At 38.1% G+C, this 13,084-nt stretch overlaps 1 protein-coding gene across 1 annotated transcript in view; it reads left to right on the top strand.

The window, feature by feature from the left end:
- B3GLCT (beta 3-glucosyltransferase) overlaps positions 1–9,752 on the top strand; it is a 112,893-nt gene extending 103,141 nt beyond the window's left edge. The window contains exons 14-15 of the mRNA XM_082435346.1: positions 85–229; positions 9,269–9,752. Of these exons, the coding sequence (XP_082291472.1) occupies positions 85–229; positions 9,269–9,436 (313 nt within the window). The 3' untranslated portion in view covers positions 9,437–9,752. The remainder of the gene's footprint in view (positions 1–84; positions 230–9,268) is intronic.
- Positions 9,753–13,084: the final 3,332 nt, after the last annotated feature.

Genomic DNA, 13,084 nt, shown 5'->3' with positions numbered 1-13,084 from the left:
TGTGGCTCTGAACTCCGTTTCCTTATTCAGATTACCGGTTGTGAGGAGCTAACCGCCTTCTCTGTCTGCTCTGGCTTCCCCCAGGATGGTCTTCAGCAGAGAGGCAATCAGGAGACTTCTCGCCAGCAAGTGTCGCTGCTACAGCAATGACGCTCCAGATGATATGGTCCTGGGGATGTGCTTTAGTGGGTTAGGAATCCCTGTGACACACAGCCCTCTCTTCCATCAGGTGAGAAAAATGTTTTTATTCCTACCTCAGAGGGAGAGAGGGGGTTTTCTTCTCACTTGAAGGTACTACTACTTTCCCTTCACCTATTCTTCTGGAAACGGTCTTAAGAGCTGTGTGGACAGGCTCCAGGGGGAAATCCTTAACAGACCTCTTTGTCCAGAGGGTTGATGCTGTACCAGGTAACAGCATGAAGATGGAACGCAGAAACATCTAGAAAATGAAATGGTGTTTGACCAGCATCCTTGCATGTAGGCTCAGGTAAAAGCTGTTCTTTTTTTTTTCTTTGAGTTAAAAAAAAAATTGATGGTATTTAAAAATTATCAGATGCTATTTAAAAATATACAGGACTGACTTAATGTTGTTCTGCTAGCCACCAACTGTTTGCAGTTCTACACTGTCCGCAGTCCTTACACTGTCTATTGGGCTTTCTCCCCTTTGGTTGCTATTAAACTGACAGGCTAAACTTAATTAAGTTTCAGTATAACATCTCAATAAGCTTATAGTCTGGGGGTTATAGAAGAGATGAGATGATGTTTACCAGGGGTGGCTGGTGCTAATAGTTTCACCATCCTGCAGTGTGGGGTAAGAAGGGAATCCTTTTGCGATCTTTTTAGTAGTTTCTTTTTTGAAGAATCGGGTTAGTGAATATTCTGATCAGTGACTATTCTGATATTGTAAGAATAATAGCAGATATATTTGCACTAAAAATAACCATAGCCCACATTCACTTAATGCTCTCCTTTAAGAAATCCAAAGCTTTTTGAAATTTGAATGCATAGGTATTTTAAGTGCCCTCCCTTACATTGAAAATACAGTCTTCATGCTTTTTTTAGTAACCAGTAGCAAACGCTATTATAGCCGTATAGAGAATTGGGCATGACAGAAATAGCACTATAGGAGATCACTTGAACAAGGCAGAGAAAGTGCTTGCATTACCAAGAAAGGCAGAATCCATTTCTGCGTTCTTGAGGACTGCAAGGAAAGATAAAGATAGACGTTTATAAGAAATGTATGAGAAACCTCCCTCCTGGTACTAGTCAGAAGGTATTTTGCCATCTTTTAAAACCTTGAGCCTATGTGTGGTGTTATAGGACTTAGAAAAGCAAGTTATTCTCTCTTACCCTCTCTCTCACTCTATCTCATAATGTTTCACTCACAGAAAGGAAGGGTAATTAAAACTGTTGGTGTATAAGGGAAATAGTTTATCACTGTTACTATCATAGTCTTAGGTTTTTATTTATTTTATTATTTATTTATTTATTTATTTCCGGCTGAGTTGGGTCTTCATTGCTGCACGCGGGCTTTCTCTAGTTGCAGCGAGCAGGGGTTACTCTTCGTTGCGGTGCACGGGCTTCTCATCGCGGTGGCTTTTCTTGTTGAGGAGCACGGGCTCTAGGCCTGTGGGCTTCAGCAGTTGTGGCGCACGGGCTCAGTAGTTGTGGCTTGCAGGCTCTAGAGCACAGGATTGGTAGTTGTGGTGCACGGGCTTAGTTGCTCCGTGGCATGTGGGAATTTTCCAGGCAGGGCTCGAACCCGTGTCCCCTGTGTTGGCAGGCGATTCTTAACCACTGCGCCACCAGGGAAGACCCGGTCTTAGGTTTTTATAGCAGCCTTTTTCACTTAGGGAAGAATACATTACTAAATAAAATGATAAGGATTATTTTCCTTCTTTCTTTTCTCCTTATGTAAAAGTCCTTTGAAGATAATTTAAAAATTTTTTTTAATTGTTGTTTCCCATACTTTAAAACTCTTGATTTCTCTAATTCACATAACAAATTTTAAACCTTTCCAGAGTCATAAAGTATGCTCAAAATGTATCCTCCCCAACAGACACTGCTTTATCTTCTAATTCTTAAGCCTCTTTTAAGAGAGTTTGCTCTGATTTGGACATTACTTTCCATTTGTAATGTTTGAATGCTGGTCCAAACAGTGTATTTGTTCATATTGAGATAGAGATAAAATCTAGGTTCCTGGTAAGTTACAGCGGGCATTTGGAAACAAGCTCAGATACAGGGGCATTTGGAAACAAGCTCAGATACAAAGTTGCCTGGGCCACATTTCTTCTCCTTTTAGTCAGGGAAGGTTATTGTGAGATCACAGGTTCAGAAGGAAGCCTCAAGGAATGTCTAGTATATCCCTCTGTTAAAAACAAAGTATCTAGAGCATGTGGTTTTCTGCTCTTCCAAAATTATATGCTACTAATGGGTATGGCAGTGTGCAATGGTCAGTGAATCCTCTGCACAAAATTGTCAAAATAACTATTTCAGGAATCTGGAAGTCAACCAAAAAGCACTGAGAAGCATTAATTCCTGAAAAACTACTGTAGTTCTGGGTAAGAGCAACAGAGTCTGAGGCCTTTCTGCCTGAAAACCCCCCACCCTACCCGCCTTCCATCCCAGCTTGGCTGGAGAGAGCAGCAGTAGTTTCACCAGTATGGGCCTGGCTGGAAGAAAACAACAGGTTTGCTGTCAGAGGGGGTGGACTTGATTTGTGGGAGAGATGAAAACCCACAGGTATGTCAGCTAAAATTGTCAAGTTTGGGTAGGAAACAAACAAGAAAAACCTGCATCTTCACTGGCCTGAGGTTGTAGTCTCAGTTACGGTGAAGGGATTATTGGTCAGAAGTTTAATACCTAATACCCTGGAAATAAGAGAGCGTAGTAGGGCTAGAGAAGCTGGCCACAGTTCTCTGGCCCACTGGGAAACTACGTGCATGCACATGGGACAGTGGATGAAGTAAGTACAAGCCAAGGCGTGTTTGAAAACCGACTGAAGCTTTGAATATCCTTTCCAGTCCACACACAGATTGACGCTTTATGGGCTTGAGACGTTTGAGCACAATCTCTGCCTATATTACAAACTAACTACGAAGTTATTCAGGCACAGGAGTGACTTCTAGAAAGTCATCCTAAAGAATAAAAATAAGAACTAAAACTTGAGAAACTAGCAGCGACACACGCTAGGGAGAAAGATTCCACAGTGTAAGTAAGTTCAGGCAAATTAGTTTTAAAAAAAGAGTAGTAAACAGATTTGTGAGTTGCTATAATACATTATTTAAAAATAACCAGTTTCCAGTCAATTACTGTGAAACATGCAAAGAAACACTGAACTCAGGGAAAAAATGTAGTCAACGGAAATGGACCCTGATCAACAGAAACGGACTCTGATTGGGACCAGATGTTGGGTTTGACAGACAAAGACTTCAAAGCAGCTAATAAAAAAAAAACTATATTCACAGAATTAAAGGAAACTGTAGTCAAAGGAAAATATGATTACGTTAACTCAACAAATGGCAAGTCTTAATAGAAAAATAATAGAAACTATGATAAAGAACCAAATGAAAATTCTATAGTTGTAAAACCCAATAACAGAAATGAGAAGTTATCTAAATGGACATAACAGTAGATTTGAGATGGCGAAAGAAACAATCAGTAAATTTGAAGGCCGATCAATAGAAATTACCTAATCCAAAGAACAGAGAAAAGACTGAAGAAAAATGAACACAGCCTCAAAGACAAGTGGTAAAACAAAGTATACCAACATACATTTAATGGGGGTCCTTTTTAAAAAGAGAAGGGAGAAAGAATGGGACAAAAACAATTTTTTTGAAGAATACATTTTCTCAAAAATGTAATGAGAAACAATCTATTGATCTGAGAAACTCAGCAAGGCCCAAGTAGGATAATCAGGAAAAGAATCACACGTGAACATGTTATAGTCAAATCACTGAAAAACAATGACAAAGGGAAAATCTTAAAAGCAACAAAAAACCTAATGAAAATGGAAATTAAAATGTTACTGGCTGATTTCTCATTAGAAATAAGAGGCCTGAAGGCATAAAGAAAAAAAGAAAGTTAACCAGAAATTCTATATCCAGTAAAACTATCCTTCCAAAATGGAAGTGGAATAAAGACATTCCCAGATAAACAAAAAGTGAGAGAATTATTTGCTAACGGACCTTCCCTTAAAAAAACTAAAGAAAATTCTTTGGGCTGAAAGAAAATGGCACCACGTGGTACCTGGAATATATAGGAAGGAATTAAGTACACTGGAAAGACTATGTATATACATGTTTGTGTGTATATGTACACATATGTGTGTATATAAGAGAGGAAAAAATGTGTGTATGAACAAAATATATGGATGTGTATATAAACATAGAGATATTTTTCTCTTAATTTCTTTCACAAGATTGTTTAAAACAATATAACTCTATATTGTTGACCTTATAACATAGATAAATGCAATATATATGATGACAGTAGAACAAAGGCAGGGGAAAGAAGTGGAGCTTTACTGGGGCAAGGTTGATATTGTTGGAGTTAAGTCAGTATTAACCTGCTAAGTTAAAGATACATGTTATCCCTAGAGAAACCTTTAAGAAAGTAACTTTTTTGATGTTTTAGCTATATTTTTAAAGAGACTTAAATGAACACTAAAAGATTTTAACAAAAAAGGGCAATAAAGGAGAAACAGATGGACAAAAAAATGTATTAAAAAAATGGCATATACACTACGGGAAAACTGTAGAGGTTGCTCAAAAAATTAAATATAGGACCATATGCTGCAGCAATACCACATCCTGGTATATAGCAAAAGGAAATAAAAACAAGGTATCAAAACAAAACAAAACAATGGCATATAAAATGGCTAATGAAAATACAGCTATATCAAGTATTACATTAAATATGAACGGACTAAATACCCCAAAGGGCAGAGGTTGTCAGACTGGATAAAAAGCATGATTTGTCTATATGTTGTCTATAAGAGTCAAGTATACTTTAGATTCATAGACACAAACAGGTTGAATATAAAAGGAAAAGATATACCATGCAAACAGTTGATCATAGAGAGGAATGTAAATTGGTGCAGCCACTATGGCGGACAATATGGAGGTTCCTTAAAAAACTAAAAATAGAGTTACCATATGATCCTGCAATCCCACTCCTGGGCATATATCCAGAGAAAACCATGATTTGAAAAGATACATGCACCCGAATGTTCACTGCACCCGAATGTTCACTGCAGCACTATTTACAATAGCCAAGACAGGGAAGCAACCTAAATGTCCATCAACAGAGGAGTGGATAAAGAAGATGTGATATATATACACAGTGGAATATTACTCAGCTGCAGAAAAGAATGAAATAATGCCATTTGCAGCAATATGGATGGACCTAGAGATTATCATATTAAGTAAAGACAAAAATCATGACACTACTTGTATGTGGAATCTAAAAAAATGATATAAATGAACTTATTTACAAAACAGAAATAGACTCTCAGACATAGTTACCAAAAGAGATAGTGGGGGTTGGGGGATAAATTAGGAGTTTGGTGTTTATCTATTTTATATATAGTAGCATATATATGTAAACAACAAGGACCTATTGTATGTAGCTTAGGGAACTATATTCAGTATCTTGTAATAATCTCTAATGGAAAGAATATATATATATATATATTATAAAATCTGAATCACTTTGCTGTACACCTGAAACTAACACAATATTGTAAATTAACTATACTTCAATTTAAAAATAGTTCTAAAAATTTAAATAAAAAAGATATACCATGCAAACAGTTGATCACAGAGAGCTTGAGTGGCTATAGTAATATTAAAAACAATAGATTTTAAGAACAGAAATATTACTAGACAGAAAGTGGGCCATTTTATGACAAAGGTCAATACATCAAGAGAATAAAACAATTATAAATGTATATATACAGCTAACAACAGATCTTCAAATTACATGAAACATAAATGGACAGAATTGAAAAGAGAAATAGACAAGTATTAACTACGTGACCTGTCACATATAAAGTATTTCACCGACAACAACAGAATGAACATTCTTTTCAAATGTATATAGAACATTCTCCAGGATAGGCCATATGCTAAGTCATAAAACAAGACTCACCTCCCAGAACAATGGAATGAAATTAGAAATCGAGAAAAAAAATTGGGGAAATTCCCCCAATGTTTGGAAATTAAACAACACACTTTGAAATAACCTGTGGGTCAAAAAAGAAATCATAAGGAAAATTGGAAAATACCTTCAATGGAATGAAAATGAAAACACAACATATCAAAAACTTTGAGTGCAGCTATATAGTGGTTAGAAGGAAATTTACAGTTTTAAACATGTTAGAAAGGAATAAAGATATTAAATCAATAATCTAAGTTTCTACATTGAGAAGCAAAAGAATAATATCAAATCTGAACTATGTGGAATAAAAGAGATACTAAAGATCAGAGCACAAATCAATGAAACAGAAAACAGAAAAATAGAGAAAATCAATTAAGCCAAAAATTAGCTCTAATTTGGTAAACCTTTAAGCTAGCTTGACCAAGAGAAAGAGAAAGAAGACAAAAATTGCCAAAATCAGAAATGGAGGGGTATCTTTATATACCCTACCACAATTATGCCAACAAATTAGACAATTTAAATGAAATGGAGATAGACGTTTCTCCAAAATAGATATACAGATGGCCAACAAACACCTGAAAAGAGGCTCAACATCACTAATCATTAGAGAAATGCAAATCAAAACCACAGTGAGGTATCACCTCACACCCATCGGAATGGCCATCATCAAAAAATTTACAAACAATAAATGCTGGAGAGGGTGTGGAGAAAAGGGAACCCTCTTGCACTGTTGGTGGGAATGTAAATAGATACAGCCACTATGGAGGACAGTATGGAGGTTCCTTAAAAAACTGAAAATAGAACTACCATACGACCCAGCAATCCCACTACTGGGCATATACCCTGAGAAAACCATAATTCAAAAAGAGACATGTACCACAATGTTCATTGCAGCACTATTTACAATGGCCAGGACATGGAATCAACCTAAATGTCCATCGACAGATGAATGGATAAAGAAGACGCGACACATATATACAATGGAATATTACTCAGCCATAAAAAGAAACGAAATTGAGTTACTTGTAGTGAGCTGGATGGACCTAGAGTCTGTCATACAGAGTGAAGTAAGTCAGAAAGAGAAGAATACCGTATGCTAATGCACATATATGGAATCTAAAAAAACGGTATTGATGAACCTAGTGGCAGGGCAGGAATAAAGACGCAGATGTAGAGAACAGACTTGAGGGCACAGTGGGGGAAGGGGAAGCTGGGACGAAGTGAGAGAGTAGCATTGACATATATGCACTACCAAATGTAAAATAGCTAGTAGGAAGCTGCTGCATAGCACAGGGAGATCAGCTCGGTGCTTTGTGACCACCTAGAGGGGTGGGACAAGGAGGGTGAGAGGGAGGCTCAAAAGGGAGGAGATATGGGGATATATGTGTATGTATAGCTGATTCACTTTGTTATACAGCAGAAACTAACACAGCATTGTAAAGCAATTATACTCCAATAAAGATACTAAAAAATTTTTTTTTAATAATGATGAATTGAAAAATAAAAAAAACGAAATGGAGAAATTTCTAGATTACACTTTTTAAGTAAGGCTATTTCTCAAGAAGAAATAGAAAATGTATTTAAACTTAAATACATTGATGAAGTTGAATTAGAGAAGCAAGAATGCTTCCTAACTCAGTTTATGAGGCCAACATTAACCTAAAATGTGAGAGGTGTACATTGTATCCCTAGAGCAAGCACTAAGAAAATCACTAAAAAAAAAAAATAGCTAAAAAGTTAACAAAGGAATTAAAATGGTACATTACAGAAGTAAAGGACAGGCCAGTGTTACTCTTGAACATAGATGCAAAAATCCTTAATAAAATATTAGCAAACTGAGTCCAGCAATATATTAAAATTGTTGCTTGTTTTTCACACTTAAAAATGAACTGTTGGAGATAAAAACAGATGTAACACAGGAAAAAATAAATCCATAATATTTTTGCCTTTATTAATGCAGATTCCAGAAGTGATTAATTGCCTCTCAGGAGTCATCTCTGCAAGTGAAGAGCTGGATTATTAAGCATTAGAATGTGCTAATCATTTCTGATAAATGAGGTCATGGAAAAGAACAAGACAAAACTAGAAGAGTAAAATGCATCCAAAGAGGCATCTGTGATGCTGAGAAGTCTGTAATCAACCTCTGTGCCCAAAATGCCAAAAGGAAATCCCAGACAGGCAGGGTCAGTGTGAGGAAGGAGGACTTAGGAGCAGAGGCGGAGCAGGGTGGGAAGCTGTACACGCAGAAAGAGAGCTGGCTTAACCTGCATGAGAGGGACAGAAATTGGGCAAAATGTCAACCTTCTTATCTGTAAAGATTACAGCACACTGAACAGTGTAACAAATGGAGACTGATTGTATTTTAGACACTTTTTTTTTTACAGCTGTACTGAGGTATGATTTACATACCATACACAGTTCACACACAGTAATGGTGTGAACGGTACCTTGAAAATTTTTAGCAAATTTCCAGAGCTAGGCAACCGCAAACCCGGTTTTAAAACACTAGGATCATGCCCCCCAAATTCCCTTGCGTGAATCTGCATTCATTCCCCACCCCCAATCGCAGACCCAGGACACCACTGATTTGCTTTGTCTCCGTAGTGTTTCCTTTTCTAGGCTTTCCCTACTCTGAAAGACATGCCTAATTCCAAGTTACAGCAGCGGACAGGCAGTGGGAATGCCCCAAATTCCTTGCCCCACCTTGCCACACAACCATGTATGGCCAAAGTTTCTTTAGTTTCTTTAGACCTGGGAAATAAGTTTTTCTGCCTTTTTGCAGAAGTCATAATAGTAACTTAAATGACTTACCAAGGAAAACTTTTCATAGTTATTACCACAGTTGAGGAATATCCCAGAGGCATGACTGTGGAACCTAGAAGCAAAAAGCGATGCATTTGGGATACGAAAGTAATTGGAGATGCAGAAGCAAAGAGCCTACACTTAGAGGGAAGATTTTAGTGGAAAAGATTTTCCTTCTTGCTTTTAGATTCCCATAACCAACATCAGATATTGAAGGACAGCAATCGTTTCAATGCATTTAAATGCTATTCTGAAGCAAAATTGTTTTGGATGAGTGAGAGAGCGGGATTCTCTGTTCTTCCTGCAGGCTCGGCCTGTGGATTACCCTAAGGACTACCTATCTCACCAAGTTCCCATATCGTTCCACAAGCACTGGAACATCGATCCCGTGAAGGTCTATTTCACATGGTTGGCACCCAGTGAGGAAGACAGAGCCAGGCAGGAGACACGAAAAGGCTTTAAAGAAGAGTTATAAAGCATGGCGGCCTGTGGGCACAGGTAGGACACAGAAGCAGAGACTGGCATTGTCCTGCTGTGCTGGATCACACTGCTTACGTGCGACATGCAGCATCGGAAGCTTGCTGACTTTAGGTGGACGTTATTATATGGTAATTTTTGAGTTGAGGGTGGGGAAGGAGTCATAGGGAAAACAGATTTTTGTTTTCTGGGAAAGGTCACTTGCTTTAGCATTATGCAGTTATTGTAATACACAATGATTACTGTGTATTTTTCAAGCTGTGAAACAGCAGCTTTATTTCTGTCATAGAAAAATAAATGGTACCAGAATTTTCCTTCCTGTCCTGTCTCTTCATTATAATGAAAGTTTCAGTTGGGCATGAGTCTGGAGAGACGTGATTGTCTGTTATTATATACATAAAATAAAGAAGAGGGAAGGTCTCTTGATCTGGATATTACAATGGGGTGAACTTTTTAACCGTATTATTGATGATCGAAATTATTTCCTGGTAACTCAGCAGGAAGATTGCTGTATTAAGGATCATTCATAAAACATCATAAAAGTCTAGTGATGAAAAATCCCCTGTAGTCTATAATCCGGGTTGTTATATTTTATCTATTTTTCTGTTCGTACCTCATAAAAAGAGAATAATAAGTCTTCTGCGAGAGCTTTCTCCTTTAGAGGTTCATCTGTGTTCTATTTCTCCCTGAAGCCCTATCTTTATGACCTACTTGTAACACAAAAGTGTCGTGGCTGCTGCCAGAAGATAATGTTCTCAGTATTTAAAAAAAAAAACGTTGTCGTATTTTATTCAAGTCACTGAGCTCTGAGTCTCAGGAAGTGAATTAAATTAATTGTACCTGGTGTTTTACTCTTATTTTTATTTGTATGTTATGTAATGACTCTCTCCAGACTCAGAATAGACCCCCCCCAGTGTAAGGGAGGACCGCATGGTGATTAGGCAACTTCCCAGGGTTCTTAAACAATGAAATTTGCAGAGTATTTTGAAACAGCTCTAATTTCCAAATCATATCTTTAATATATAGTAACTTAATACATTAATTTTAAAGCATATTCTGTATTTAACATTTTAACTATATAATTCAGTTTTCTGGAGGTATTTGCATAAAATTTGATTTCGATATGTCTTAAACCAGTTTTGGTATAGTAAAATACTTTCCTCTTTTTTTTTTCATAAAAATTGTTATTCATTAATTTTGCCTGTTATGTTTTTATAGCCAAGCACAGGGTTTTAAAGTCATGCCACCAGAAGTATCCATGCGTGTGTTTTTTAACATTTTTCTTGTAGCTTATATGTAACTGATTTCCAAAATGATGCAATAGTATGTACCATTTTTTCCAAACTAGCAAATACCAGGAGTGGTGTGTTTTCAGTGGTAACTGAATACACTGGATTCACTTCTGTGAGAGAGGATTTTGTGGTCTGTCCCAGGAATGGATCCGGGATGATCAGCTGGCTGTGAAGCACCCGAAGGATTTACAGATCCGGCCGAGCTGTTGCTGCTGGCGTCAGTACTGCTGTCATAGCTGGGATCAGCGTCACTGTGACCATCACAGTCACCTCCATGTCATCTGTAATCGTGCCCCTGGAGGGCCTGGCTGCCTAACCCCGTGGAGAAGAGCCTCCGGTTCCTACTCTTGCCTAACACTGTCACACTCAGAAAAAAGTGTCCTCATTTGACGGGACTGTACTGGCATCCGCACAGGACGATCCACATCACGCTTTCTCTGTGCCTTCTACTGATACCGGAGCACCTCCTCTGGTACTTTTAGGTGTTAGTCATGTTTACTTTTTGGAACGATGTAAGCCTAACCACAAGTAAAGACCTTTGCCTAAATTTCTGATTTCTCAGATGTATTTATTAGTCCAAGTGGAGTGGGAGTTGGGAGGGCTGTGAGGAAAAGGAATGAATGAAATCAGAGACAAAAGTTGGCAGCTCAGTAAACACAGTTTTTAAAAAGAAAAATAAAAACCTATCCTTTTAAGAGAAAACCATCAGACATTGAAGATATATTTATGCAAAGTCTATAAAACCATTATCTATTTTATTATATAATGAATTGGAGATATTTTGGAACTGGTTCTCATAGAATTCATAACTTAAGAACCAGTTTTGAATCTCTACTTTCCTGGACAGATACTTTCCTATTCATATTTTCTTTGCCTTTTAAATAGAAGTTTGCTTCAAATGGCTGTTTTTATACTGGGATTTCAACATCAAGGAGTTATAGGTGGAATCACTGGAATACCATTTTTGCTTTTAAGCCACTTCTGCTGATACAGCCAAAGCAATTTGTCTGACAATGTGGGATTTTTACATCTTTCAGCCAAATTGGAAATCCAGACACAAACACGGCCTTTATAGACTGTTTGGGAACACAGAACAATAAATAGCATGCTGGGCTGCAAGTGATGCTATGCATGGGTATTTAAATATCAGTGCTCCTGGGTTTCCTGATTTACTGAATACCTTTAGTGCTTCCACATCCAAATCATTATAATTGTTTATGTATTTTCCTCAAAAATTAATAATAGACATTTGTAAGAATGTTTCAGTTGTCTTCCATTCATAATCAGAGACAGAACTTGCGTGGACTAAAATGAATCAATGATTCATCCAGCAACTGTTTATTAAACCCCTACTATGTGTCAGACCTTCCAGGATGCCCCTTGCCTCTTCTACTCACCACTCTATCCCTGGCATCTCTGAATGCCTGGCACACAGTAGGTGCTACTGTTTTATGTTCCCAAGCTTTCTATAAACATGTCACCTGCAAAATGTGCTTTCCTCCTATCTATAGGAAGTGAAGGCTTTGCTTCTGGCATCAAGTCTTTGAGCACATGTTTTCACTTTAAAGACACATATTTCTGGAGGAAGTTGGGGTAGGTACAAGGGAAAAGGACATAAACCGGTAACAAATGAACAAGATGATTTCTAATAATACCTAAAGACACTAAGAACAGGGAGACAGAACTGGATGAGGGCTGGGGACTAGTTTGGATAGAGTGGTCAGAGAGGGCTGCTAAGAAAGTGATGGTTGAGTGAAGACCCCACTGAATAGACAGAGTCAGGAATGCAGAGATAAGTGTGCAGTAACAACAAACGTGAAGGCTCTAAGGCGGGGACGAATTTGGCATGTCTGAAAAAGCAAGCCTGTGACTCCTTAGCTGTCATCACTGTTATTAGTAAACATCCAGGTGATGTCAAACAGTTGCTATGGAAGTCTGGAGCTCAGTGGAGCAGTCAGGGCTGGAGTTACAATTCTGGAACTCATCAGCATTTTTAAAGGTTTTGAAAGCCACAAGACTGGACAAGATCGTGCAGGGAGAGAAGGAAGTAGAGTCAGCCTGAGCAGGATGGTCAGCGAGGTGGAAGGGACACCAGGGTAGGCAGGGGGAGCTGTATAAGGGAAGCCAAGGAAGGAGTGTTCTGAGAAGCAAATGATCAAGTGTGTCATGTGTTGCCGAGAGGATGGAGAAGTGACAGTGTGACTAAGCAGCACGGAAGTGACCTTGACAAGACTGCTCCCAGTGAGTGGGACAGGATGGGAGCTGAGATTGCGGAGAGCGATTATAAACATTTGGGCGGGGGGATCTATAGTTAATTCTTTTTATGATTTAAAGACAAGGGAACATGGGGTCTT

The sequence above is a fragment of the Balaenoptera physalus genome, assembly GCF_965194825.1.
Source record: "Balaenoptera physalus genome assembly, chromosome: 18".
Taxonomy (NCBI): Eukaryota; Metazoa; Chordata; class Mammalia; order Artiodactyla; family Balaenopteridae; genus Balaenoptera; species Balaenoptera physalus.
Note: the sequence above shows the minus strand (reverse complement) of the source record. Positions and strands in the feature narration are given on the sequence as shown.